This window comes from Strigops habroptila, chromosome 22, assembly GCF_004027225.2.
Source record: "Strigops habroptila isolate Jane chromosome 22, bStrHab1.2.pri, whole genome shotgun sequence".
In the NCBI taxonomy this organism is placed as follows: domain Eukaryota; kingdom Metazoa; phylum Chordata; class Aves; order Psittaciformes; family Psittacidae; genus Strigops; species Strigops habroptila.
Genome location: NC_044298.2, coordinates 1,204,118 through 1,229,485, shown reverse-complemented (window position 1 = coordinate 1,229,485; position 25,368 = coordinate 1,204,118). Strand labels below are relative to the sequence as shown.

The 25,368-nt window shown below is 48.7% G+C and overlaps 3 protein-coding genes across 3 annotated transcripts; all 3 read left to right on the top strand.

Moving 5' to 3' along the window:
• The first annotated feature begins 6,149 nt into the window (after positions 1 to 6,149).
• Positions 6,150 to 12,256, top strand: LOC115602499 (loricrin-like). Its single transcript, XM_030473680.1, has 7 exons — positions 6,150 to 6,500; positions 6,555 to 7,268; positions 7,493 to 7,637; positions 10,288 to 10,307; positions 10,766 to 11,390; positions 11,472 to 11,660; positions 11,742 to 12,256. Exons 1-7 carry the CDS (start codon positions 6,150 to 6,152, stop codon positions 12,254 to 12,256), a joined length of 2,559 nt encoding a protein of 852 aa, XP_030329540.1.
• Positions 12,257 to 15,599: 3,343 nt separating this feature from the next.
• LOC115602498 (loricrin-like) lies at positions 15,600 to 16,790 on the top strand. The gene has a single exon (XM_030473679.1). It carries the CDS (start codon positions 15,600 to 15,602, stop codon positions 16,788 to 16,790), a length of 1,191 nt encoding a protein of 396 aa, XP_030329539.1.
• A 2,401-nt stretch (positions 16,791 to 19,191) lies between these two features.
• LOC115602497 (loricrin-like) lies at positions 19,192 to 20,265 on the top strand. The gene is made up of 2 exons (XM_030473678.1): positions 19,192 to 19,209; positions 19,597 to 20,265. The coding sequence occupies exons 1-2, from the start codon at positions 19,192 to 19,194 to the stop codon at positions 20,263 to 20,265; spliced, it is 687 nt and encodes a 228-aa protein (XP_030329538.1).
• Positions 20,266 to 25,368: the final 5,103 nt, after the last annotated feature.

Below are 25,368 nucleotides of genomic sequence, written 5' to 3'. Positions count from 1 at the left end.
GGTGTGCCCCTGGCTTTCATGTATGTGGTAAACTGCGGTGACCAGATGAAAGTGAAACCAGGAAAGGAAGCCACAGCTGGACAACTGGCTGGTCAACTGCCAAAGCCATTCTAAATTAATTATTGGGGAAAGTTGTTCTTCTTGGGGTACGCAAACATCATCACTGTGCCCACATTCCTTGGCAGAGAGATACAAGTCATGCCACGTGTTGAAATTTGGAGGAATACTCATAGAAAGAGCCCTAGCCAAGTTCATAGATGGTTATGTGTGGTAGTAAGGACACAAGGGCAATTTCTCAGTGGGCAGGCTGGAGGAAGAGCAGGCACTGAGATGAGGAAAGGATTAAGAGCCTTGATCCCCAAAATAGAAACAGAAGCCAAGGGGTGGAGGTAGAAACTCTTCTAGATTAAAAATGATCCTTCCTTTCCACTTCCTGCACCCACCTGGCACCAGGCATTAAGTGTGTAGAGAGCCAGGCTGTTCCTTGTCTGAAGGGATGGGGAGTGAGGAAACAGGTCTGAAAAGGAAGTGATATTGTGGAAGGCGAAGAGCAACTTCTGCTCGTTGAGAGTGGATCCATGTCCTCAGGACGAGCCTACTGACTGCACCACCCGAGAGCAGGGGTCACCACCATGGGCAGAGTATGGCATCAAACCTGGCCACCACCAAAGACTGTGAGCCATCAATGATACTTGCTGTATTCGCTATCTGGGTGTCTCAGCAGCAAGTCTTGCATCACCAATTCATCTGGCTGCCTGTTGGGGGAGAGTGGGTAGATCTTGCTTTGGTGGCAGTGAGCTGCTGAAGAGATAAAGCTGTTTTGAATAATCTTCATGAACCACTGCCCTTCTTGAGGACCACTGAGCCCAGTCTCTAAGGGCTCAGAGCAGATGGGGGCATGCCCCTGTGGCCCTAAGAGTTGTCCAAGGTGTTCCCAGCCCTAAGTCCACCTCAGTGGCACAAGTGTCTCTCAGTGCCTCAATGTATGTCATGTGGGGATGCTGGACACCACAGGCATTTTGTGCATTAGGCCATTTTATTGAATGCTTTGTCCTACTAACCTACTGAGGGAGAAACTGAAGTTGTAGGGAGAGATGAATTACAGCAAGGAACAAAAGACAATCCCCCATCCCACCAGCTACACACATTTCCCTCCTCATTCTTACCCACCAGCCTGTAATGTGCAAAAAGCACAGAGAATTAAACAGAAAGTAATCTGAAGGCTTCAGAAACTGGGTAGGTCTCCAGCATGCCGTGGTCACAGCAACATCCAGCCCATCTGCTGCCTGTCATCCAGCAGAAGCGTGGCCGCCTTGCATTCAGGACGGATGTGAGGATCACGCCTCTCTCATAACCCACACAGAGGATATAATCAGGAGGTGTCAAGCAAACGCATCACGAGAACACATATGCCTCTGTGGCAATTATACTCCACCCTACTGATAGAGCTTTAGTAGCTACAACCTGTGTTCAGAGTGAACCCAAATACTCACTGCACGCAGTGTTCTTTGGGGACAACTGAATTAAATTGCTTAAAAAGAGCTCTGCCTCCCCAAATGCTGGGTAGCTTAGCCTCTGCAATGCGGTTTCCTTTCAGTAAGGAGGGATTTATCTGGGGATGAGACATTAGGCTGAGATTTAAAAGCTCTGGTTTAAATTATGGGATTTGAGCCTTTCCCAAATCTCTCTCCCCTGTGCATAAAATGGGGACATAACTGTGCTTGCTCTGATTTCCAGTCTTCAGTATCGAAATTTCCATCTATATTACTAGGGAAAGGGACCTTCAGTAGTGGGAAGGAGCAGTTGGTTGGAAGTAAAACACTTACTTAACAGATGAAAGACCTCAGCTCAGCCAGGACTGAGACTAGCTGTAAAGCTAGTATTAGTTAATGTGAGCATTTCACTTTGCTGTTGAAATGCAGGAATATGGTCCCAAAATCTGATTTTCTTTCTGCCTCTTCACACTTTGCAAATACTGTTATTTTGCTGCTTGCAATGAGGCCTTTACAAAGGAGCGGCGTGTGCCAGCACCTCTGCGTGACACTGACTTACCCAGCCAAGCTAACAAACCTCATTTAGAACAACCAAATCAGGTTTTGTTATGCCCCACTCCCCAGCACACGTACCAGAAATCCCAGGACTCATCTTTTATGTGCCAGAACATGTTAAACCTCTTACTACTGCATCCTGAGTGTCCTTGATCTTAATAGCAGAGATAAACAAGCTGTTCTAGATAGGCTAAGTATATGCTGCAACCACAGCCCTTCATTTGGTTTTCAGACAAACAGTGAATCCCTTGACATCTGCCTTCCCTGCCCTACTTACAACCCCGGTCCAGGCACATCACAGAGGGGCTTTGACATTAGCTGTGATTGTGTCTCCATCACATTAGGGGTTGCATGCTCCTGTCTGAGTGGTTCTAGATGTAAAATAGCAGTTGTATTGTAGGAAATACTGCACCAGACCTTACATGCTTATTATATTTAGTTTTATTTGGCTCTACCCACTTGACTATTCATCCACATACTCTCAATCAGCCAGATGTGTGAGTACCTTGTGCAGGATCACTTGGGAGTGACATGGGGACAGCAGGTACTGAGGCATGGCATCTGATGGGCTCCTCTTGACTGGCAGCAATGAACAGTGTTTGGGCAAGCCTTTTATAAAAAAATCAGTAATTATAGGGGGATAATTTGTCTCAGTCACTCTCCTTGGTTCCATTACTTTATACGTCATAGCGCTACTGTCTGTCTCCTTGTTGGGATAAAACATACAAGAAAACACACTAGTGACATGGGTATTCTTCTACCCAGAATATGGCTTTGGAAATCACATGTTTTCACAAGTGTTTGGAAAAGTCAGGCTGGCTGATAGACTTCCAAAGTTTTTTCTAACAGACAATGGAAATCTCTTCTGGGGCCTCTTAAAGGCCCTGCCGCTGTCCCACGAAATCCCTTTTAGATGAGAACCTGCAACAGAGCACTAGAAAGAGGGTCCTCATCCTACACCACCAACGGTGACGCCTCCTTCCTCCCATGGTGACACTTCCGATGGAGCATCATCTGAGAGGCAGAAGCTCAAAGATGAGATAAAGCTGAGCAGGTCTCATGCTCCAGGGCAGGAAATGCACCCTGGCAAAGCAGGGAAGGTGGCACTCAGCAGACACTAAAGGTGGCACAGCCTACGGCTCTCTGTCACGAAGCAATAACAAAGGCAGCTGCTGTTGCCACAATCAATTATATCTGAGTGGAAGATCCTTCCAGCACTGCCACTTCAGTGGCTGCCACATCCCTGGCAGTGTTCAAGGCCAGGCTGGACACAGGGGCTTGGAACAACCTGCTCTACTGGAAGGTGTCCCTTCCAGTATGGCGACACCTTACTGGATTCCCCATAGTGGCAGGGGATTGAAAGTGAATGATCTTAAGGTCCTTTCCAACCCGAACCATTCTATGGTTCTATCAATTCCCTTGCAACCCGTAGAGTTAAGGGATGAAAAGCTCCAAGAGGAGAATGGCAAAGATGACCCCTTTTATCTCTTGACCCATTGAGTAAATCTAGCAAAACACTGTGTGCAGCCTGCATATCGATTATACTCTCTCGGCAAAAAGGGCTTATTCTTATATGCTCCTGAGAGGTTTAAAGAGAGTCTGTTGTATATTTATCTGCCCACTGGATATAAAACTCCCAGTACTGTCCTGATTTTTGCTCAAGCTTCTCCTTTTCCATCATGTTCACTCTGCTTACAGCAACTCAGTCAATGCCCAGAGCACCCGAGCATCTCTCACTGCTGTTGTGTGCGTAACTACCAGCGAACACAGAAAGGAAATAGCTTTTGGCCTTTCTTTAAAGCCAAAAGTATGCAAGCTGGCCATGACCCCTGGCCATGTCAGGCACAATCTAAGCAAAACCACTGAGAAATGCCACTGAAGTTAGGCCAGTCCACCACCCTGAGGGCAAAGACAGCTCTTCCAGCTTGCACAATGTGAATGGATGAATCCCATGATGTGGGAATGTGGTGGCCATGTTCTTGCAGCACCATCAGCTCACTGCTCTAACTGTCAGGGAGGACAAATGGTCCCTCTGCTCTTGTGCTGAGGTCTCTGAAGGCCAGCGTGGTCAAAAATGAAAAGGTCTAGTCCCAACCCAGCTACTCTTGCATCACTGCACATCTACATGAAGACTTGGCCTTTTGGGTTTCTTTCATCCATTTCTCTGTAGGTCAAATCCTACAAGACTGTAAACCACCTGGAGCCTCCCAGATTTGCATCACTTCAGCTTCTGTATGTATAGGTATGTGTTGTCTTTCAGAGAGCTTAAACTCATTGGAGCAGAGTCCAATATGTGTCCTTACAGCCCCTGGCAATAATGTGGGTGTCATTAGAAACATATAATACACTCCTACTAATCTGCCAGTTACAACACAAGATAATGACATGCCAGAGCCACGTATGGGTGTTCAGAAACATTTTCTAGAATGAGAGATAAATTATCTAATTATAAAGACAAAAGTTCCTTTTCCCCCCCTCATGTTTCCTTTCTGGAATGTTGGACCCCTGTGAAAGGGGAATGTGAAAGCAAATTACTTGTTTCTTCTGAAACTCTTCGAGCGTGTTGCTTTTCCCCATTTCTTCTCTGCTTGGAGTAGGTGGAGCTATCCAGTGACTTTAATACAATTGAAAACAAAAGAGATGGTGGAAGGGAGATATCAATCAGAAATGACGAGCCCAAGATTATGCCAAGGAAGTGGGTAGTTGTGGTTGGGTTTGGCTGGTAAATAAATCAATCATTGTTTCTTTCCAAGAGGAGGACTAGATACTATATAAAAGATCCTGCACACCAGGTTTCCTCACTCCATTTGACTTCTTTCCACCCGTTCGTGCCGTGGGACACAGTAAGTTATTTCATGCTGCTGATGAAAACTATCTTGGCTGATTAGCCTTGGAATGCTAACCTGGAAAAGGTGGGAGTAAATATGGCTTTGGGGTCTCATGGTCCAAAACTTCCTCCTTATTTACAGTCTTTATTTTTCTAATGATTCAGTCTGTGGGATTATTTAATCACATAGAAAAGGGAGATGCTGGGACATAGAAAACATGGTCTTTGGAGCCCCTTTATTTCTCTGGGCCCAACACCACATGGCACCACTGTATACAGGCAGCTCCTGAATACTTTTGGAATATAAATCCCAAGAAAAAGTTCAGGAAAAGGAATTTTTGCAAGTGCTTAGCAAAGAGTGGCAAACAAAGGAGCTGAAATACCAAATGGGAGCCTATCCTCATTTTCCAGCCTTTTATCTAAATTGGAATGGGCTCTCTTTTGACCATCTTTATTCTTGAAGGAACCGTTTTCTCCTCTGGCATGTTTGGACACCTGATCTACTGGATAGAGCAAACAAGGATGTGGTGGGGGTTAAGCACCAAAGAAGTGCTCAAACTTCACAGTATCCCTGTAGGTTTCAACCTTGGGTACAGGCACCCAGCAAGCCCTTGCAAGTGGTGACCTAGAGCATTCTGCAGCTTTCTGCAGCTACTTCTGGGGTTTACATTGATGATATCTTTTCCACTGGATGTTCCTCTTCTAATTTTTAAGAAGAAATGAAACCAAGTGCTCTTTTGAAACCAAGATTGAAGAATTTCAAAGTGCAATGAAGTTACTGTTATGCAAATGATGAGCCACATTCTTTGTTTCTTGTATGGCGTGGAATATTAATTCCATGAGCATTTTAGCCCTTTCAAACTTCCCAAACCACATTTGGATAAGGGTAATTCTGGTGTACCACAGCCTTGTGCACCTCTTGCAGTGGCATTGCCACAACTTGCTGCAAGAAGGAATTACTAAGGAATGATTATGGTTGCATCTGCTCTAGAAATAAAAGGTCATTTAGATATGGATAGAGAAGGTCCAGTAGAAGACCTGATGAAGGGATACGGAAGCAAAGGGTGGGAAGCAAAAAGGAAACAGAAGTCATCTTCATATATTGGCCTGTCATCGGGAGGGGATGGGGAGGCCCAGTAATACAAGCTTTCCTTTCTCTGGGTTTGCTAAGCCCTGGTTTTTCTTTCTCTTGGAGGACTCCCAGACACCAGTGACAATGGGTTCCCATCAACAAAAGGGTGATGGACAAGGGATCTCTGAGTCTAGTGGATGCCATGGCGGTGGTGGCGGAGGATCCCAAGGATACCAGAGCCAAGGATCATCTTGCCATGGAGGAGGAGGAGGCAGCAGTGGCTACGGTGGAGGTGGTGGTGCTATTTACCAGACCCACATATCATCGCCCCCCTTCGGAGGAGAAGGAGGTTCAGGCCACCAGAGCCAAGGATCCATTGGTGGCGGCGGTGGAGGTGGAGGAGGTGGTGGTGGTTCAGGCCACCAGGGACAAGGACCCATCTGCATTATTGGAGGAGGAGGAGGAGGAGGTGGTGGTGGTGGAGGCAGTGGTGGTTCAGGCCACCAGAGTCAGGGTCCCATCTGTATTAGTGGAGGTGGAGGAGGAGGAGGAGGTGGTTCCAGCCACCAGAGTCAAGTGCCCATCTGCACTGGAGGTGGCAGCATAGGAGGGGGAGGAGGAGGAGGAGGTGGTGGTTCAGGTCATCAAAGCCAAGGCCCCATCTGTATTGGTGGAGGAAGCAGTGGTGGTGGTGGAGGTGGTTCCAGCCAACAAAGCCAAGGCCCCATCTGCATTGGTGGAGGTGGTGGTGGTGGAGGTGGTGGTTCAGGTCATCAGATTCAAGGCCCCATCTGTATTGGTGGAGGAAGCAGTGGTGGTGGAGGAGGTGGCTCTGGCCATCAGGGCCAAGGTCCCATCTGCATCATTGGAGGAGGTAGTGGTGGAGGAGGCGGTTCCAGCCACCAGAACCAAGGCCCCATCTGCATTGGAGGTGGTGGAGGAGGAGGTGGTGGTTCAGGTTATCAAAGCCAAGGCCCCATCTGCATTGGAGGTGGTGCAGGTGGTGGTGGTGGTGGTGGTGGTTCAGGTCATCAAAGCCAAGGCCCCATCTGTATTGGTGGAGGAAGCAGTGGTGGTGGTGGTGGAGGAGGCGGTTCTGGCCATCAGGGCCAAGGTCCCATCTGCATCATTGGCGGAGGTAGTGGAGGAGGAGGTGGTGGTTCCAGCCATCAGGGCCCCATCTGCATTGGTGGAGGTGGTGGTGGTGGCGGAGGCGGTTCCAGCCACCAGAGCCAAGGCCCCATCTGCATTGGAGGTGGTGGAGGAGGAGGTGGTGGTTCAGGTCATCAAAGCCAAGGACCCATCTGCATTGGAGGTGGCAGTATAGGAGGAGGAGGAGGTGGTGGTAGTTCAGGCCACCAAAGTCAGGGTCCCATCTGCATTGGAGGTGGTGGAGGAGGAGGTGGTGGTTCAGGTCATCAAAGCCAAGGACCCATCTGCATTGGAGGTGGCAGCATAGGAGGAAGTGGTGGTAGTTCAGGCCACCAAAGTCAGGGTCCCATCTGCATTGGTGGAGGTGGAGGAGGAGGTGGTTCCAGCCACCAGGGCCAAGGCCCAATATGCATTGGAGGTGGCAGCATCGGAGGAGGAGGTGGTGGTTCAGGCCACCAGGGTCAAGGATCCATCTGCATCATTGGGGGAGGTAGCTCAGGAGGAGGTGGCAGTGGAGGTGGTTCATCCAGTTCTGGAGGTCTGTCCATCCAACAGCAGACCCAGCCAATCTCCTGGCCACCACAGACTAAACACAAGTAGTGTCTGCAGAAGGGACTCTTGGATCCAGAAAGCCCAAGATACAAACATGCCTCACATTTCTTTCTTTATTAAATTAATGAAGATTTGCATTATTCCTTTCTCCTCTTCCTTGGGGTCTTCCTGTTCAGCTTCCATCTGACCAGACCCTTTGGTGTCATGTATCAGTAATTTCCAATTAGGGTGGTTTCAGATGTCTGTTCTCTGCCTCAATCTTCTCGTGCTTACACAAAACAATAAAACTTGCAGTTCTAGAGAGCTTCAGTGTCTGAGTGGTTGGATACTTTCAGTGGTTGGATACTTTATACTTTCATTATTGCCATTATTATGGTTTTATTCTGAGCTGATGCTGTTGTAATAAAGCTCCAGAGCAAAAGTGCATTGAAAACTCACCTGGATTTACTAAATATTCTTAGGTCATCCTTTAATGTTTGTTGCTATTCACAATCCTGACTTGTGCCCATCAGATAAGGTACCACGAAGTTAAACATTGCAATCTCTCTACCTTATCAAAATGTCATAGAACCATAGCATCATAGAATGGTTTGGGTTGGAAAGGACCTTAAGGTCCAACCCCCTGCCATGGGCAGGGATGCCTCACACTAAACCATGTCACCCAAACCCCTGTCCAAACTGGCCTTGAACACTGCCAGGGATGGAGCATTTACCACTTCTCTGGGCAACCTGTGCCAGTTCCCCACCACCCTCACAGGGAAAAACTTCTTTCTTATCTCTAACCTCAATCTCCCCTGTTTCAGTTAAAACCCACCACCTCTTGTCCTATTGCTCCAGCCTCTGATGAAGATCCCTCCCCAGCACCCTTGTAGCCCCCTTCAGACACTGGAAGCTGCTCTGAGGTCTCCACGCAGCTTCTCTTCTCCAGGCTGAACAGCCCCAATGTTCTCAGCCTGTCTTTGTATGGGAAGTGCTCCAGCCTCTGATCATTCTCATGGCCTCCTCTGGACTTGCTCCGACAGCTCCATGTCCTTCTTATGTTGAGGATACCAGAACTGCACACACTGCTCCAAGGGGGTTCTCATCATGTGATGCCAAAGAAGTTTTAAATGGGTTAGGAGAGAAAAGATGCAAAAAATCCAGTACAAAGGATTACAAGGTACTATTACATGTGCAAAGCTGAAGCCCTTGCACGTGCATGGTGCAGGAGCTCTTGGTCCTCACAGCTGCTCAAAGTACCTGTGGAGGAGAAATGAGGGGTCTCCCCAACCCGTATTCCAGCTCTGAACCCCTAGTTGAGCCAGCAGCAGGGACAAGACTTCAGAAAGCCCCTTCCAAAGGCTGAGATGCTAAGCCTGGAGTAACTAGGGATGTCCTCATTCCCACAGGAATAAAACACAGCTCCAGGTATGAGTCTTCAGAGGGTGTTACCCTATGGGAAGTTATTTCTTTGATGTGGTATATTCTGGCAATTAGCAGGGAAAGGAAAATAAACCTTCTCTGCCTGAACTGTTCTCTGAGAGGCAGATGACAGATGCCTGGAAGTGTCCCAGAAGAAACAGAAATGACCCACACCTATAGCAAGTGAAAGAGCTTCACATTTTTATGTCCCTTTACCCTCTGTCCTCTTACCCTTGGGTAGCCCAGGGATGCAGGTGTTCTCAAAACACATCCAGACGAGCTCCTTCAGCCGGTGCTGCCACTGGAACAGCTGAATTCCTGGGATTTTCTTATGGAAAGTCTTAGGGTGCTAAAATACCAGTGACTGGCAACTGTACAAACAACACCATTGCCTGCACAGTGCTAACGGAAAGCTTGGGGTCCCACTTCAAGGAGGCGGGAGCATTGCTGTTGAACATCCCTGCACTCAGAGCTGGACCAATAAAGACATTAGTCAAGTTTCAGAGGCTCTCAGGGTGACAGCAGGAGCACAGAGCATCCTCAGATCTTATTGCTTCTTCAGAAACACCACAGCCATCTCCCAAACTGGGATGAAATCATCTTTCGGTTAATATTCATCAAGATACTGATATAGAGGGTGAACACTGGATCTTTACCCTCTACCTGCAGCATTTCAACTCCTTTCTATAACAGGCATCACCCCAGGTCCCAGAGGCACTATAAAGCCTGCTTGACCTCTGTATTGTCCATAGTGGTGCACTCAAACAAAACTCATGGTCAACACTTCACAGGTATAATGGGGAAGTCCAGGCATGTGAGATTCTTTTGCTGCCCCAGCATTAGCACTCCTACCCAGTGCCGCCTTCTCCGTTGCACCTCCATAGTCTGTACACACAATAACTACAAGTCTCCACAGCCCCTTCTGCTGTCCATCACTACCCCAGCATCATCTCCTAGCTGGAGTCCCACTATCCTACCATCAACATCAACCACGGGAGCAGAGCTCACATGATAGCCACAGCAAAACTGCAGGTAGCCTAGGAAGTGATGCACTAGAGAAGCATTGATCTGATTCTATGAGTCAGGACAAGTGGGATGAAGGAGGACACTTTGTTTGGTAAATAAAGCTATCACCATTCCTTTGCATACCTCACTTCCCGCTTGGGAAAACTAGAAAGGGTATAAAAGTTGATGGATCTCCCAGTGCTTCATTCGCTCAGCTTTGCTCCGTGTAGTCATTGCCAGACCAAGAAGGGTAAGTCCATTTCTGCCAAAGGGAATGATTCTTCTCTCACTTTCATGCTTGCAAAACATAAATGCTTCAGTAAAGTGCATCTGATGGGTGGTGGCCTGAAGGACAGGAAGGTTCAGGATCATCCCATGCAACTCAATGATGTGTTTTATTAGTATAAAATGGAGATGGAATAGCCATGGGATAACAGACTGAATGATGGGTTGATTAACTTCAGCAACCTGGTAATCTGTTAGCAAAATGCTCTATGGGAATCTATGGAGCACCACTTGCTTAGAAGAATGGAAGTTCATTGGTTCTGGAGGATGTTGTTGGGATGTGAACAGGTCCTTCTGGCTGGGGAATATTGTCCTGATGACAATGGCTGCTCTTGGGTAAAAACACGTTGTTTCTTGCAGGGTCCCTGATCAAAGATGTGCTCCAGACAGAGCTCCGGAGGCTGCCATGGAATGTCCTCCCAGTCCAGTGGGTGTCACAGCGGTGGCTCCTCCTGCTGTGGGGGCTCCAGCTCAGGCAGCAGCGGGGGCTCTGGCAAGATCATTGTCAGCTCTGGAGGTGGAGGAGGTGGATCCTGCTGCAGTGGGGGCTCCTCAGGCTACAGCATGGGAGGAGGCTACAGTGGTGGATCCAGTGGAGGATCTGGCCAGAAGATTATTGTTAGCTCAGGTGGGGGAGGAGGAGGCTGCAGTGGGGGATCCAGTGGTGGATCTTCAGGGGGCAAGATCATCATTGGAGGTGGAGGTGGTGGGGGTTCCGCTGGATGTTGCAGTGGAGGATCCAGCATGGGAGGAGGATCCAGTGGTGGGTCTTCAGGATCAAAGAGCATCATTGGAGGGGGAGGTAGTGGAGGTTCCTCTGGATGTTGCAGTGGGGGATCCAGTGGTGGGTCTTCAGGGGGCAAGATCATCATTGTAGGTGGGGGTAGTGGGGGATCTTCTGGAGGCTATAGTGGAGGATCCAGTGGTGGGTCTTCAGGGTCAAAGAGCATCATCGGAGGGGGAGGTAGTGGAGGTTCCTCTGGATGTTGCAGTGGGGGATCCAGTGGTGGGTCTTCAGGGGGCAAGATCATCATTGTAGGTGGGGGTAGTGGGGGATCTTCTGGAGGCTATAGTGGAGGATCCAGTGGTGGGTCTTCAGGGTCAAAGAGCACCATTGGAGGTGGAGGAGGTAATGGGGGATCATGTGGATGCTGCAGTGGAGGATCCAGCTATGGCATGGGAGGAGGATCTAGTGGTGGATCTTCAGGATCAAAGAGCATCATTGGAGGTGGAAGCAGTGGAGATTCCTCTGGATATTGCAGTGGGGGATCCAGTGGTGGGTCTTCAGGGGGCAAGATCATCATTGTAGGTGGGGGTAGTGGGGGATCTTCTGGAGGCTATAGTGGAGGATCCAGTGGTGGGTCTTCAGGATCAAAGAGCATCATTGGTGGTGGAGGAGGTAGTGGGGGTTCCTCTGGATGCTGCAGTGGAGGATCCAGCTATGGCATGGGAGGAGGATCCAGTGGTGGGTCTTCAGGATCAAAGAGCATCATTGGAGGTGGAAGCAGTGGGGGTTCCTCTGGATGTTGCAGTGGAGGCTCCTCAAGCTACGGCATGGGAGGAGGCTACAGTGGTGGATCTAGTGGGGGATCTGGCCAGAAGATCATTATCAGCTCAGGTGGGGGAGGAGGAGGATCATCTGGAGGCTGCTGCAGTGGGGGATCCAGTGGTGGGTCTTCAGGAGGCAAGATCATCATTGGAGGTGGAAGTGGTGGCGGTTCCTCTGGATGCTGCAGTGGAGGATCCAGTGGTGGCAGTGGCAGTTCCTCGGGCCAGCCAATCATCATCAGCTCTGGAGGGGGCAGCGGAGGGTCCTACCAGTCCTCGCAGCAGAAATGTCCTATTGTCATCCCCCACATCGAGTCCCACCAAACCAAGCAATCCTGCTACTGGCCCCCCAGCCAGCAGAAGTAACAGTCATGGAAGCCCCTGTTGTCATCAAGAACATCCCTGCCTTTGTCTTCAATATCTGCCTGTTTCCTCCCTGCATGTCCTCTCCTCTTGTCCTCCCTGCTGCTACACCTCTGTGCTGTGACCTCCCATGTGGCTTTTCTGTCCCATCCATATGAAGGCAAATAAAGGTTACTGCATACCAAGAGAACTGGTTTTTCACGATTGCTTTCATCCTTTGTCAGTCCCATGTTTACTTTCAGAAAGTGAATAACACATCAAATACTTTCCTCTGTGAAGAGTTCTTCAGCCTCAGTGCTGAAGCAGAGGGTCATGTACAGGTCTTGCTTGGGAGAAACCCTGTTTCTTAAGCAGATGACTGTTGTCCCTCTGGCAAATAAAGGCTCCAACTTTAAGCTGGGAAATGCCTCCAACCTCAGTTCCCCAGCCCAGAGAAGGAAGCAAACAACAAGCTCTTGGTTTCACTGCAGGAGTTGCCAGTGTAGACAACAGAACCCTTTAGAAACACAGTTGGGTTTTCATGGGCCTCATTGCTCTAGATTTATTACAAGACAACCACTAATTATGGTAAGCAACATTCAGTAGCATTTGTGCTGAGGTCAGCAGGAGTTTCTCTTCAGGATAGGTGTGATGACAGTCTTGCATTCAGTACATTTTAAGCTAAGTGGATGTTTTTGTCCATCTTACACATACAACTGGTAGGCAGAAAACGAACTAAAGGGATCCAAACACTTGAGGGATCATGACTGACCACCTTCTGCCTTTTGGAAATGGAGAGTTCTTCTTACACCAGCAGGATATTCACCATGTCCCATGCTTGCAGTGTTAGCATTGTTCTGCATGAAGGAAGCTGGTGAGAAGCTGTAGGACCTGTGCAAGGTTTTTCTCTCTCATAACAATGCCCACCAAGACACCATCCATTGTGGTGGTTGCAATGGTGAGACTGAAAGACAACGTGACCTGCCAGCCCACCCAGAGGGTGACTGGTCTGTAGGGCTGAAAAGGGCCCAGACAGAGCACTAAAAAACAGGCAGGTGGCCCAGATTTGGGGCAGCCTCCACCACGAAGCCTTTTGTATTCATCCTTGACTTTACCCAACACTCTTGCTCTTTATCCTAGGGGAAGTGATGGCAAGGTCAATCTTTCCAACAGCTGTGGTTCCAGCCACGCTCTTCCTCCATCTGTAGCAAGTGCTACACGTGTCCCCTCGAGGTCCCAGGTTTCCAGTCCCTGCAGGGTCCAGCCCTGGGGTCTCCACACACCAGCATTTGCAGGAGCACCTCTTACCACCCTTACCAAAAGCTTCCACAACCTCCTCTCACACCCTGGATCCTGATGAGCTGTAAATCTTCGGTGCCCCTTTGTGCAAGTCCCTACAGGTCGAAGTCACAGAAGGGATCAAGGTGTTGTGGTGCTGTAGCACAACGCCCAGATTTCACAGGTAGAGCCAGAATTGCACTGAGACCTTACATTTCCCCTTGGAGATGAGAGCGGAGCTGAGTCCACTGGAGGGAGTCCAAAGCAAAATGAAGGAAGCCCCTTGAACCCACATCCCTAGTGCTGATGCTCCTGTCCCCATACCGATGGAGTTGCGTTCATGCTCACCATCATTTCCATCGTGACGGGGCTGGGCTGCCTGCTGCTGCTGTCATGCATCCTCTTGACTAAAACCCCCCAATTATTCTTTCCTCTACTCAGACTCCATTGAGGGTGGATGCTGTTGTCAACCTTTAAGCACGCATGACACAGTGACAGGGTGAAGCTGCTGCAAACGCAGTAGCCAGCACTGCAATAACTTATCACAAACTGTCATTCTCCAGCAAGCAAAAGACCCAGATACCTCCCCAGCCCCAGGCATTAAGCAGGACCCTCAGAAAATAGGTCTTGCTGGGATAGAGAAGATGTTGAATGTTCTAGAGTTCAAGGGTAGGGTCTTGACGGCCTTCAAATGCATGTGCACAAAGAAAGGGGTGATCAGGACCCCTGGGAAGCTGGAGCTGAGCACAGACCTCTCTGCTCAATCCAACACCAGTATTCACCTTGGGGACCCAAAAGGGTGAGAGGAAATGGCCACCACATCTCTACAAACCCTCACAAAATGGGTCCTCTGAAATGGATTTGGGCTGAGGTGCTCTAAAGCAGTGCACTGCCCATTAGAGGTTATAGCTCTGGCCTGTTGACCACATAGTTGCCTTTCCCAGTGGGCTGGACATAGACCTGCTTCCCATCCACCTTCTCATCTTCCCAGTCCTTGAAGAAACCCTCTTTCCCCCAGAATTCCCTGGGACTCAACTCTGGCACATCCTTTACCCTTGTCCTTCCATCACACTCTGGCCCTAACTCACTCCACCCTCCACCTCCCAGCATCTGCTTTGTCTCCACTCTCTACTGAGTACCCAAAAAGCTACAGCCTAGCAACAATGCATTGGGGAGCTCCCAAGGTGGACCTGCAGAAGCCATTTGACCCTAACGTTTCAGAGCAAGGCTCCTGCAAATGAATCATTGAGTAGAACTATCAACAGCGATGAAGAACGTGATTGATAAATCTCCTTCATAGCACCTATACATTGCAAGTGAGTCAAAGAAGGAGGTATCTAAAGCCAGGCTCAGTAAATAAATCTATCATCATTCCATAGGGTGTCTCACTTCCCTTAAGAGCATAATACATCAATATAAAAGCTCACCTATCCCAAGGCTCTTCATTCACCTGCCACAGAGCCTTGCACACATTTCCAGTCACACTCAAGGTAAGCCCACTGATGTGGAAACCTTTTGATCCCTATGCAGAGAGGTTGCTCCACCAGTTGGTCTTCTAGCATGCTTTGAATGAGGGAACCATCCAGCTCAACATTGGATGGGGTTCATGGAAGACCAATGTGGTGTGCCAATTGGACTGCCCTCCCTAAAAAAAGGGAGTTGTAGCTAACATTCTAAGGGTTGAATTTTCAGCTGCTGTGAGTTTTAGCAGTCTATACATCTGGAAGGATCTACAGTGGGACTGCTGGCTCTCAACATGCCAGAGCACATGTGCAGATCTCTAGAAGGACTCTCAATCTTCCTGCATGCAGAGTTTTTCCATAACAGTTGTGATATGCAGACCAGCCCCTGGGTGCTTTTCATTTGAGGTTTTCCCTACTGTCTAATAAGGGTGAGGGAGTTTATAAAGCTGCTAGTCTCATAGACTGCAGAAGAAGGGGCAGATGGGGTATTTCCTGGGTACTGCTCGATCTCTGGTTTGCTATGAAGGTTCAGCAGCATTTACAAGGTGCTCCTTTCTGACAACTGTTTTTTTCAGGGTCCCTGATCAAAGATGTGCTCCAGACAGAGCTCTGGAGGCTGCCATGGAATGTCCTTCCAGTCCAGTGGGTGCTACAGCGGTGGCTCCTCCTGCTGTGAGGGCTCAGGAAGCTACGACGGTGGCAAGATCATTGTCAGCTCTGGAGGTGGAGGAGGTGGATCCTGCTGCAGTGGGGGCGCCTCAGGCTACAGCATGGGAGGAGGCTACCGTGGTGGATCCAGTGGGGGATCTGGCCAGAAGATTATTGTTAGCTCAGGTGGGGGAGGAGGAGGCTGCAGTGGGGGATCCAGTGGTGGGTTTTCAGGGGGCAAGATCATCATTGGAGGTGGAGGTGGTGGAGGATCCTCTGGATGCTGCAGTGGAGGATCCAGCTATGGCATGGGAGGAGGATCCAGTGGTGGGTATTCAGGATCAAAGAGCATCATTGGAGGGGGAGGTAGTGGAGGATACTCTGGAGGCTGTAGTGGAGGATCCAGTGGTGGGTATTCAGGATCAAAGAGCATCATTGGAGGTGGAGGTAGTGGGGGATACTCTGGAGGCTGTAGTGGAGGATCCAGTGGTGGGTATTCAGGATCAAAGAGCATCATTGGAGGTGGAGGTAGTGGGGGATACTCTGGAGGCTGTAGTGGAGGATCCAGTGGTGGGTATTCAGGATCAAAGAGCATCATTGGAGGTGGAGGTAGTGGAGGATACTCTGGAGGCTGTAGTGGAGGACCCAGTGGTGGGTATTCAGGATCAAAGAGCATCATTGGAGGGGGAGGTAGTGGAGGATACTCTGGAGGCTGTAGTGGAGGACCCAGTGGTGGGTATTCAGGATCAAAGAGCATCATTGGAGGTGGAGGTAGTGGAGGATACTCTGGAGGCTGTAGTGGGGGATCCAGTGGTGGGTATTCAGGGTCAAAGAGCATCATTGGAGGTGGAGGTAGTGGAGGATACTCTGGATGCTGCAGTGGGGGCTCCTTAAGCTACGGCATGGGAGGAGGCTACAGTGGTGGATCTAGTGGGGGATCTGGCCAGAAGATCATTATCAGCTCAGGTGGTGGAGGAGGAGGTTCATCTGGATGCTGCAGTGGAGGATACAGTGGCGGTTCCTCAGGCCAGACAATCGTCATCAGCTCTGGAGGTGGCAGAGGAGGGTCCTACCAGTCTTCGCAGCAGAAATGCCCTATTGTCATTCCTCACATTGTGTCCCATCAGACCAAGCAGGTCTGCCACTGGCCCCCCCGCTACCACAAGTAACAGTCACAGGCAGCCTTGGCACTCAGCAAGAACAGCCCTGACTCTGTCATGTTGCCTTTGTACCTCCAGACCTGGCTCTGTTTGCCTGCTCCTTTCCATGTCCTCTCCTCTTCTCTTCCCTTGATGATCCCTGCGCTGTGAAGTCCAGGATCAACAGCCTGGTGCCTTCCTGCTTGTGTTACAATCCCTTTGATATGGTTCTGCTGCTTTTCCAAAGAGCACATTTTATATCTAATAAATGTAATACTGTCTCAACAGTGCCTTTGGAGGAAGTTTCTTTCTTCTTATGTTCTTGGAAGCTAGAGAAGACATTTCACTCCCCTCTGTAAAGAACACAGAATAGAATCATAGAACAGTTAGAAAGGACCCTAAAATCATCTAGTCCCACCCCCCCTGACATGGGCAGGGACATGATGGGTTCAATAAGGCATTGCTGTTGATACAGCTCTAAAGCCATCCAGTTTATAGCCCTGGAGAGTTTCCCCCTTCACTGGGGGCTCCATGACAGTGTAACAGCACAGCCTTAAAAGTCAAACGACCACAGCAGCCAACATCCCTTTGGTGCCTGGGCATGGTGAAGCTCCATCCCAGATCATGGTTCTATGTTCTCTGAGGTACCAGCACCCAATGACCAATGAAGTGCTGCTGGGAGACATGACCAAGCCCACGACGCTCAGTCTTGAAAAGCAGGGATCAGGGCCGACCCCCAACAGCAGCTCTTGCTGCCTGGGGTGGTTAAGAACACCAAGCCAATGTCCATGTCCCTGCCATATTCCCCTTCCCTTGAGCATTGCAGACCTCAGAACATCTCTACCCAGAGGGCAAGTCTCAACACACTGAGTCAGGCAAATCAGCCCTAGGCCAGGCAGAAGGACATAGAACCAGCAGCAAGTCCCTCAAGCAGCTCAACACGCTCCAAATCATGCCTCCGGGCCATAAATCTCTCCTTGCCCAAGCTTTTGAAATCTGCCTTGAAATGCCAAGGGCAGCACCACCACCTCCTTGCATGGCTTTCTGCCTGGTAAATGTGGCCTAGACATGGCCTTTTGCCAGTTCTGGGACTCACTGTCCCCACAGAAGAGCTGAAAAGACCTAGTCCAGCCCAAAAGCCATGCTGTGGGCCCACGCTGGAGCACAACAGGTTGCGGTGAAAACATCAGGCAAGGAAGCACTACCAGTGTGGCCACAGCACATATCCCCTGCAGCCCTTCAGAGCAGCCTCCCTGGTGCTTGGTGCTCTTTCCAAGCCAGAGGAAGGACATAGAATACAAAAATGAGGAAGGAAAGCATTTGGAGGCATAATCCTTCATTAGAGTAATCCAGACACAGTGGGTTTAAACGTTAGGACATTTACACCTCCGCAATTCTCCCCAGGGCCTCTAAGCTTTCTCAGAGTATCTCTAACAACCTTGCAAAATTCTGATGAGCTTCTGGTTTGGATGCAAATGTCTTCCTCAGAAAATCTCCCACTGGAGCCACCAGTGAGATGCTGGAGGGATCCACGTGCTGTGTTGCACCACCAGATGCCTTCTGAGCATTTGCCTTCCACTCTCATGGGTACCTGCTGATCACTATCTTAAGCGATGCCCCAAGCACTGCTGAACAAGCCTCCCTGCCCTTCACTGAGTAGGACCTGATCACCACCACCCTCTGCCCCACACTCTTGCTCAGCATTTCCCTACACTCACCCTCTCACCCACCTTCTCTGGTTTCCCCCAGCATCACCACCTCATTGCGGGCCAAAGCGGTCCTCCGTAGATCAGGGCAGGAGCACAGGAATAGGATCATTAAGCAGAAGTAGCAATTACTGCCTCATGCAACTCAACAAGCAGTGTGAAGGAAAGATATTGATCAGATGTTATGAGTCAAAGCAAACACTGAAATCAGAGTTTGGTAAATAAATCCTTGCCATTCCTCAGTGTGTCTCACTTCCCATATACGCTAAACGCCATATAAAAGCTCCTGTGTGATAAAGCTCCTCATTCAGTCGACTTTTAGCTTCTAAATGTGTTTCCAATGGCTGAGAAGGGTAAGTCTGCTCTTTTGCTCTTTTCTGAGTCTTTACTATTCCATATTCACAGGAGATAGCTTCACCCAAGATCTTAACACATGCTTGCAGCAGTGCCCATGCTGCCTGACAATCCATAACAAGGGTCTCAGGATCTCTACAGTTTCTTGCTTTGGTGTGGATCAGATCGCTAGGAAGCAAGGTGAAGCCAGGTCACAGGGCTGAAAGAGACTAAAAACTCAGCTGAGTCTGTAATTGGACCAGCATGTGGTGACTGCATTGTCTTTACAGTTTTGAATGTGTTTGCAATGTGCAGGGCACATTCTTGATATAAAACATACTTTTTTGTGCTGGTTGCTTTAAGCAAAAGACTTTTGGTGACGATTTGCAATGATGGCAATAATACAGCCAGTAATGTCATCTTGCGTGGAAATTTGGATCCACCATTCTTGCAACAGTTTAGAAACAGAAGCAAGACTAATCCTTGCTATTTTTACAGCTCTGGGGTTACAGCTCATGAAGATGAGTGGGGAAAACCGTGGCAGTTATCAGATGTTAAAAGAATATATTTCAGATTTTGATTCCTCTGGAAATACACCCTGGAGATAAGAAAGAGAAAAGCTCTGCAAGTAAGAGTCAAACACTCTTGCATTTGAAGAACAGCTAGGCAGAAGTTTTGAAGCCTGGCATTACCCCAGGCCCAATCCCAGCTCTTCTGACCATACCACCTGAAACCTCCCCACATGCCATGAAGCAAAATGGTGCAAGTTTGAGTTTTGGTTTTATTTCCTCTTTCAGATTTACCACTATCTCCGAGGGAGAATGAGATGTGGCCGGAGGAACAGGGGCTACGGCAATGAGATCTCCTCCCACCACAGCAGCTGTGGGGGCTTCCCAAGCATCCAGGGTCATGGCTCCTTCTTCTGTGGTGGGGAAGGCTCAGTCATGTACAGCCCGGGAGCTTCATCCTTCGAGCCTATGCCAACATCATCCACCTACAGCGTATCAGGAGGGTACAGATGCAGCAGTGATGGATCTGTTGTAATATCCAGTGGTGATAGTGGGGGGACAGCTGGCTGGGGCGTTGCAGGGGGGACAGTCCCTGTCTATGGTGCTGGGCGAGGAATAGGGTACAGCAGTGAGGACTCATGCCGGAACATCATTGGCAGCTCAGGGGGTGGTGGAGGATCCGGCTGCCGCAGTGAGAGATTGGGCATCACTGCAGGAGAAGGTTCTGGATATGGATATGACGCATCACCAAGATGCATCCCAGGGGCAGGTGGTGGATCAGGGCACTATAGCAGGGGATCGAGCTATGGCACGGGGGGATACTCAGGCTCAGAGCTCGGCTTTGGAGGAGCTGGGTCCTCCCAGGCCGTGCAGCAGAAATGCCCCGTGGTGGTTCCCGACATTGAGGCCCAGCAGAGCAAGCAGAGCAACCACTGGCCCCCCAGCCAGAAGAAGTGACGGACCCAGCAGCCACCCCTGCTCAAGCAAAAGTGCCCTGGATGTGCCACAATGCACAAACCCAACTGTGTTATTACAGTCAGTGAGCTTTGCATTCCCCACATTGGGCTGTGCTAGAAACATTGCTGCAAGTGCTGCTGGGAAAAGTGACTTGTGCTTTGGTGACAGGGAAAGATTCTTCTTTCCATCTCCTTTGGCTCGTGGGTTGGAAAATAAAACTTCATAGTCTGTGGGAACTGAATGATTCCTTTTATTCCTGGCTCCACTCAAAATCCAGATACTTGCTAAGTCCACTTAACAAGATTTATCCCTAAGCATTTTTGATATATATTTTACAACCATACTCAAATGTAGTATCTATTTTAATAGAATTAAACCATTTTCAATAGCGAGAGAAGGTTTTTAGTTTTGCTCTTGCTGAACTCAGTGCTTCCCCCATGCTGTTCCCATCAAATGGAAATGCTGTGCCCTGCTGAGACCCTCTCCATGGCCAGACTCCACGAGCTACATTAAGGAGATATGCAAAATACCCAGGTGATTTCCAACTGATTGTTATTTACAGCGTGACCTTGGGAGTGCAGAGTTGTTTACTTGGAAACAATTACACGCCAGACTCCTGGCCCAGAGAGATTGCAGGTGATGTTGTAAGCCAAGAGCATGTAAACCTTCTGCTTGCACCAGATGAGGCAACTCAAACAAGCTCGTTCGCTTCTTCGCATTAACCTGCTTCATTTGATAGGACCAGGCCCTAAATTAGGCACAGGGAGAAGATGGTTCCTCTGTGCTGTGCTGATGGGACACACGGGGAAGGCTTGAACATGCAGTGCTGGCTGTTACATGGTATTTGCCAAACATTTTGTGTTCCGGGACTCTTCTGTGGGGTTTTTAGACTCCTCCGAATATTGGTAATGAAGGGAAAGACCCACCCCTAGAGCTGTGCCCATTTAAAAGGGACACTAATGAGGACAAAATTACATTGTATAATATTTTTCACCCACCTGTGAAAGGGATTTTGACCCTTTCAGCTCAATAAAAACCCAGAAAACTTTGCTCTGATTTTTGTAAAACACCACAGCTTCCAAAACCCAAAATCCTCTGAGCTCCAGCCACGTGTTTGGTGCCACAGCGGGTATCATTCATGCTGTAAAATGTTGCAAGCCTGTGGCACAGGAAACGTTACACAAGGTTTTGTCACCAGCCATATTAAATTCCATTCTAAAATTAGTCCGTGATACTATTTATTTGCATCCACTTGTATTTCTAAAACCTACCACTTCATTATTGATTCCTGTTATTTTCCCTACTTTATCTGATAGCACCAAAGGTAGTGAAGGAACTCAAACAACTTCCAAGAGGCTTCCAGAACACTGATTAGAGTCTGGAGTATCTAAAAACTTCTTGTCTATTCAACTAATTGACAAAAAAAATCCCAAAAATAGAAAACACTTTAAAAATACATTCCTTATTCATTGTCCCATCTGGCTGGTTCTTTGAGGCTTGTATCAAAAAGCATTCCAGAAGCTTAAATGTTGACTGAACTCAATGATACAATTGTGAGGGTGGTGAGATGCTGGCACAGGATGCCCAGAGAAGCTGTGGCTGCCCCATCCCTGGCAGTGTTCAAGGCCGGGTTGGACACAGGGAGCAACCTGCACTAGTGAAAGGTGTCCCTGCCCGTAGCAGGGGGTTGGAACTGGATGAGATTTAAGGTCCCTTCAACTCAAACCAGTCTGTGATTCTATAATAGTATAATAGACCCAGGGAGAAGGAGGATGCTCTTGCACCCAGAGCTTGAACACAAGGAACTGGGGCTGCATCCCACTCTTCTTCTTCTGCATCCCACTCTTCATCCCATTCTTCTGCACGCTAGGGTGGCTACAGCTCATCTCCAGCATGAGGGTGGGAGCAGGCAGAGGCTGGATTTTACACACAGGATACACATGCGTATCTGTACATGTAGATTTCCTCCTCACTTATTGCGCAACATCGTTCTTCGTGGATGACGAACTGTGATAACACAGGACTCCTGTCCACGAGCGTGTTGGAGCTTGCAAAAGCCATGGACTCCTCTGCTTTGGCTGTTAGTAAACAGGCAGGTTGAATGGTAAACACGAATCTGGCTTCTTGATGAAAGCCAAAACTGGTGCCTCTGGATAGAAGCTAAAGAAATTGTTTGGAGATAGCAAGTGGGAGCCACCCCTCTGCTTCAGATGTTCAGTCAATCTCTGCCCAACAAAACCTTGACTCCCATGCTTGCAGAAGGAGTTAGGTGCAAAATGAGTGAAAACACAGGGTGAAAATTGTAAGTCAAGTTACTAATGGGAGAGAAAAGAGAAACTGGGGCTGTTGCAAAGACAGGGTTGCACAGCTGATTGCACCAGGGCCAGTGCGCTGCACTGCATCCAGGGTGCACCCGTCCTGCCCTAGGGAAGAGCTGGGTGAGCTCGAGATGCATGGTCAGCTCAGGGACGTGGTCTCTGAGCTAGTGCTTTACTCATAGCTTACTCATGGGTGCAAGGTTTGCTCAAGAGGGTTCTGTATGCACATATTTCCCATCACAAACAACGGCTGCTTCAGAGGCAGGCAAATGAAAAAACAATTAAAATAGTAGAAAACCAGACATTTTAAAAGAGCTATTATGATCAAGGCTTTTTGGTGTTGGCCAGCAATGAAAATCAGGGGTAATTATGTCAATATCAGTGAAATGGCTGTAAAATCAGACATGAAGTGGATGGACACAGGTAGAGAAACTGCACTGGGAGGTATTCACAGGAATATGCTAAGACATCCAAAAGTGGCCTGTACCGCTACTTCGCCTTGCCAGGTCACTTTCCAGTTGTAGCTCTTGGAGCCAGCCACAGTCGCCACAGGCTTCATTATCCTGCTTTTATTGCTCTGGGCAATGACATAGTCAGAGAGCAGAGATCGAGGGGGGACTCTTGGCTGCTAAGCTTCTGGCACCTGCAGATGTCTTACAGGGTGAAGACAACTTTAAATATGCTTTCAGAGGACATAGAATCTGAATCACAGAATGGTTTGGGTGGGAAGGGGCCTTAAAGCTCACCTAGTTCCAAACCCCTGCCACAGGCAGGGACACCTTCCACTAGAGCAGGTTGCTCCAAGCCCCATCCAACCTAGCCTTGAACACTGCCAGGGATGGGGCAGCCACAGCTTCTCTGGGCAACCTGGTGAGGCCAGTGCCTCAGCACCCTCACAGGGAAGAACTTCTGCCTTATATCCAATCTCAACTTCCCCTGTTCCAGCTTGAACCCATCACCCCATTTCCTATCACTATAGTCCCTGATGAAGAGTCCCACTCCAGCATCAACATAAAAAATCACCTAAAAACTCACCAATTTCTACGGCAAGGACCTGAAAGTGGTGCCTCTTGTCCACTGTGCAAGACCCAGTCCTGCCAAGAGCATTTAGAGGTGACTGGTCATTGTGACCTCTCCTCCCTTACAGACTTTGAGCAAGAGGTTTCAGGAGGACAGAAACCCAAAAAAGCACTACCTTTGCCACCCATTTTGCAACCTCAAACTCATCCTGGCATGACAGTGAGACAGTCAAACCACCCACACGGTTTTCACTCTTCGTGCATTACAACCTGCATGGGGCAGGGTTGCAATTAAAGCTGTGTAACACAAGGAAGACAATCTACTGTATGACAAGTCAATCAAAGAAACCAGGTTGAATAAGCTTTTGAAGATGGGGGATAATTAGGGGTGGGGCTGTTTTGTAAATATGTTGGTCATTTTTCCTCAGGGGTTTATTGCATTTTCAGGAAGGGAGTTAGGAACTGTATAAAAGTTCTCGGATGGGAGAGCAACTCATTCTCTCAGCTTCTCTCCTTCTGCAGAGCCTTCACAGCCAAGGTGAGTTGCTATTCCACTGCTAACATTTCCTTCCTATGATAATTTGCTGAGCTGAGCTGATTTATCCTCTTAAACAGACAGGTCTGTCTGCAGGTGCTGGGATTATTGGGAGCCAAGTTCTTGCTGGGGCAATTTTGTGCTATCAAAATTGGTTTTAAGACTGCTTATTTATTATGCAAAATGTATTGTTCTTATCCCATGTAGACATATTTGGATTACTTCAGTGCTCAGGATTCCTAGTTTCCAAAAGACAAACTGGAAATAAGAAAGGAAAGGTTTTAAGGTCCTTTCCAACCCTAACCATTTTATGATATTGTGATTCTATAAAGAATGGGATTTGGGAATGAATGGGAGACAGCAGGCTGATCTTTCATAAGAAACCTTGGGTTTAAACTAGGAATTTTAATTGCACTTACAAGTCTGACTCCTTTATTGAACTCCTTTGGAAAATGGAAATCTTCAGGAACTGAAAATATTAAGCTGTCCTTGAAGAACTTTAAGAAAGAACTCAGAAGGCAGATTTAAATGATGAGAGGAAGGAGCAGTATGAACAGCCTTCAGCTCAGCTACCTGCATCTGAATGCCTTCTGCCTCCTTGAAATCTCAAATCTTTTCAGAAGAGGGTTTAGCTGCTCGTACCTCAGGAAATTGGGTCTACAGGGCACAGAGGGAGGAGAGGACACAAGAAGGGAAGAAGGCAGAGGAGTATCTTCATTTTGAGCACATGGCTTTGCAAGTGTATTTTGCCAAGGCTCTGATACTACCAGTCCTGGTATAAAATCACTGTCTGTGCCAGGGCCCCTTTAGGCTGTGAGTTTTTCAGGCCCTTGCCAATATGTCTTTTGTCAGTGTAGCATAAACTGGCAGCCCACAGCTCATCTGCTCCTCCGTTACACAGCCTGAGATAATCCCAGGGTGTCTTGCATGGGTGCTTATGGGATGTGGCAAAGGAGAGCAGGGAAACGGCTCATGGAGCCTGGGAGAGATGGAGATCAGGGCTGCTGGGGGGGTCATGGGGGGTTGAGGTGGTGTGGGCTGGTCCAGCACTGTGGGAACAAAGCTCCAAGCTGGGGCAATGGGACAGGCAGACAGGCAAATCCTGACAAGCCCCAGCAGGCTCAAAAACACATCAAGGAAAAGCCAAAGCAGAGTGAGGAAAACACGCTGCCCTTCATGCACCTAATGACAAAGGTCTTTCCTCCCTAGGGTTGACTACCCCAACCGAACC

Excerpts from the sequence above, each read along its gene's own strand:
- LOC115602499 (XM_030473680.1), top strand. The coding sequence starts at position 6,150 with ATGGCGGTGGTGGCGGAGGATCCCAAGGATACCAGAGCCAAGGATCAT. Across the intron at positions 7,269-7,492 it reads CATCTGCATTGGAGGTGGCA|GGCCAAGGCCCAATATGCAT; the intron begins GTATAGGAGGAG and ends TCCAGCCACCAG. Across the intron at positions 7,638-10,287 it reads TGGTTCATCCAGTTCTGGAG|TCATTGCCAGACCAAGAAGG; the intron begins GTCTGTCCATCC and ends TGCTCCGTGTAG.
- LOC115602498 (XM_030473679.1), top strand. The coding sequence starts at position 15,600 with ATGTCCTTCCAGTCCAGTGGGTGCTACAGCGGTGGCTCCTCCTGCTGT.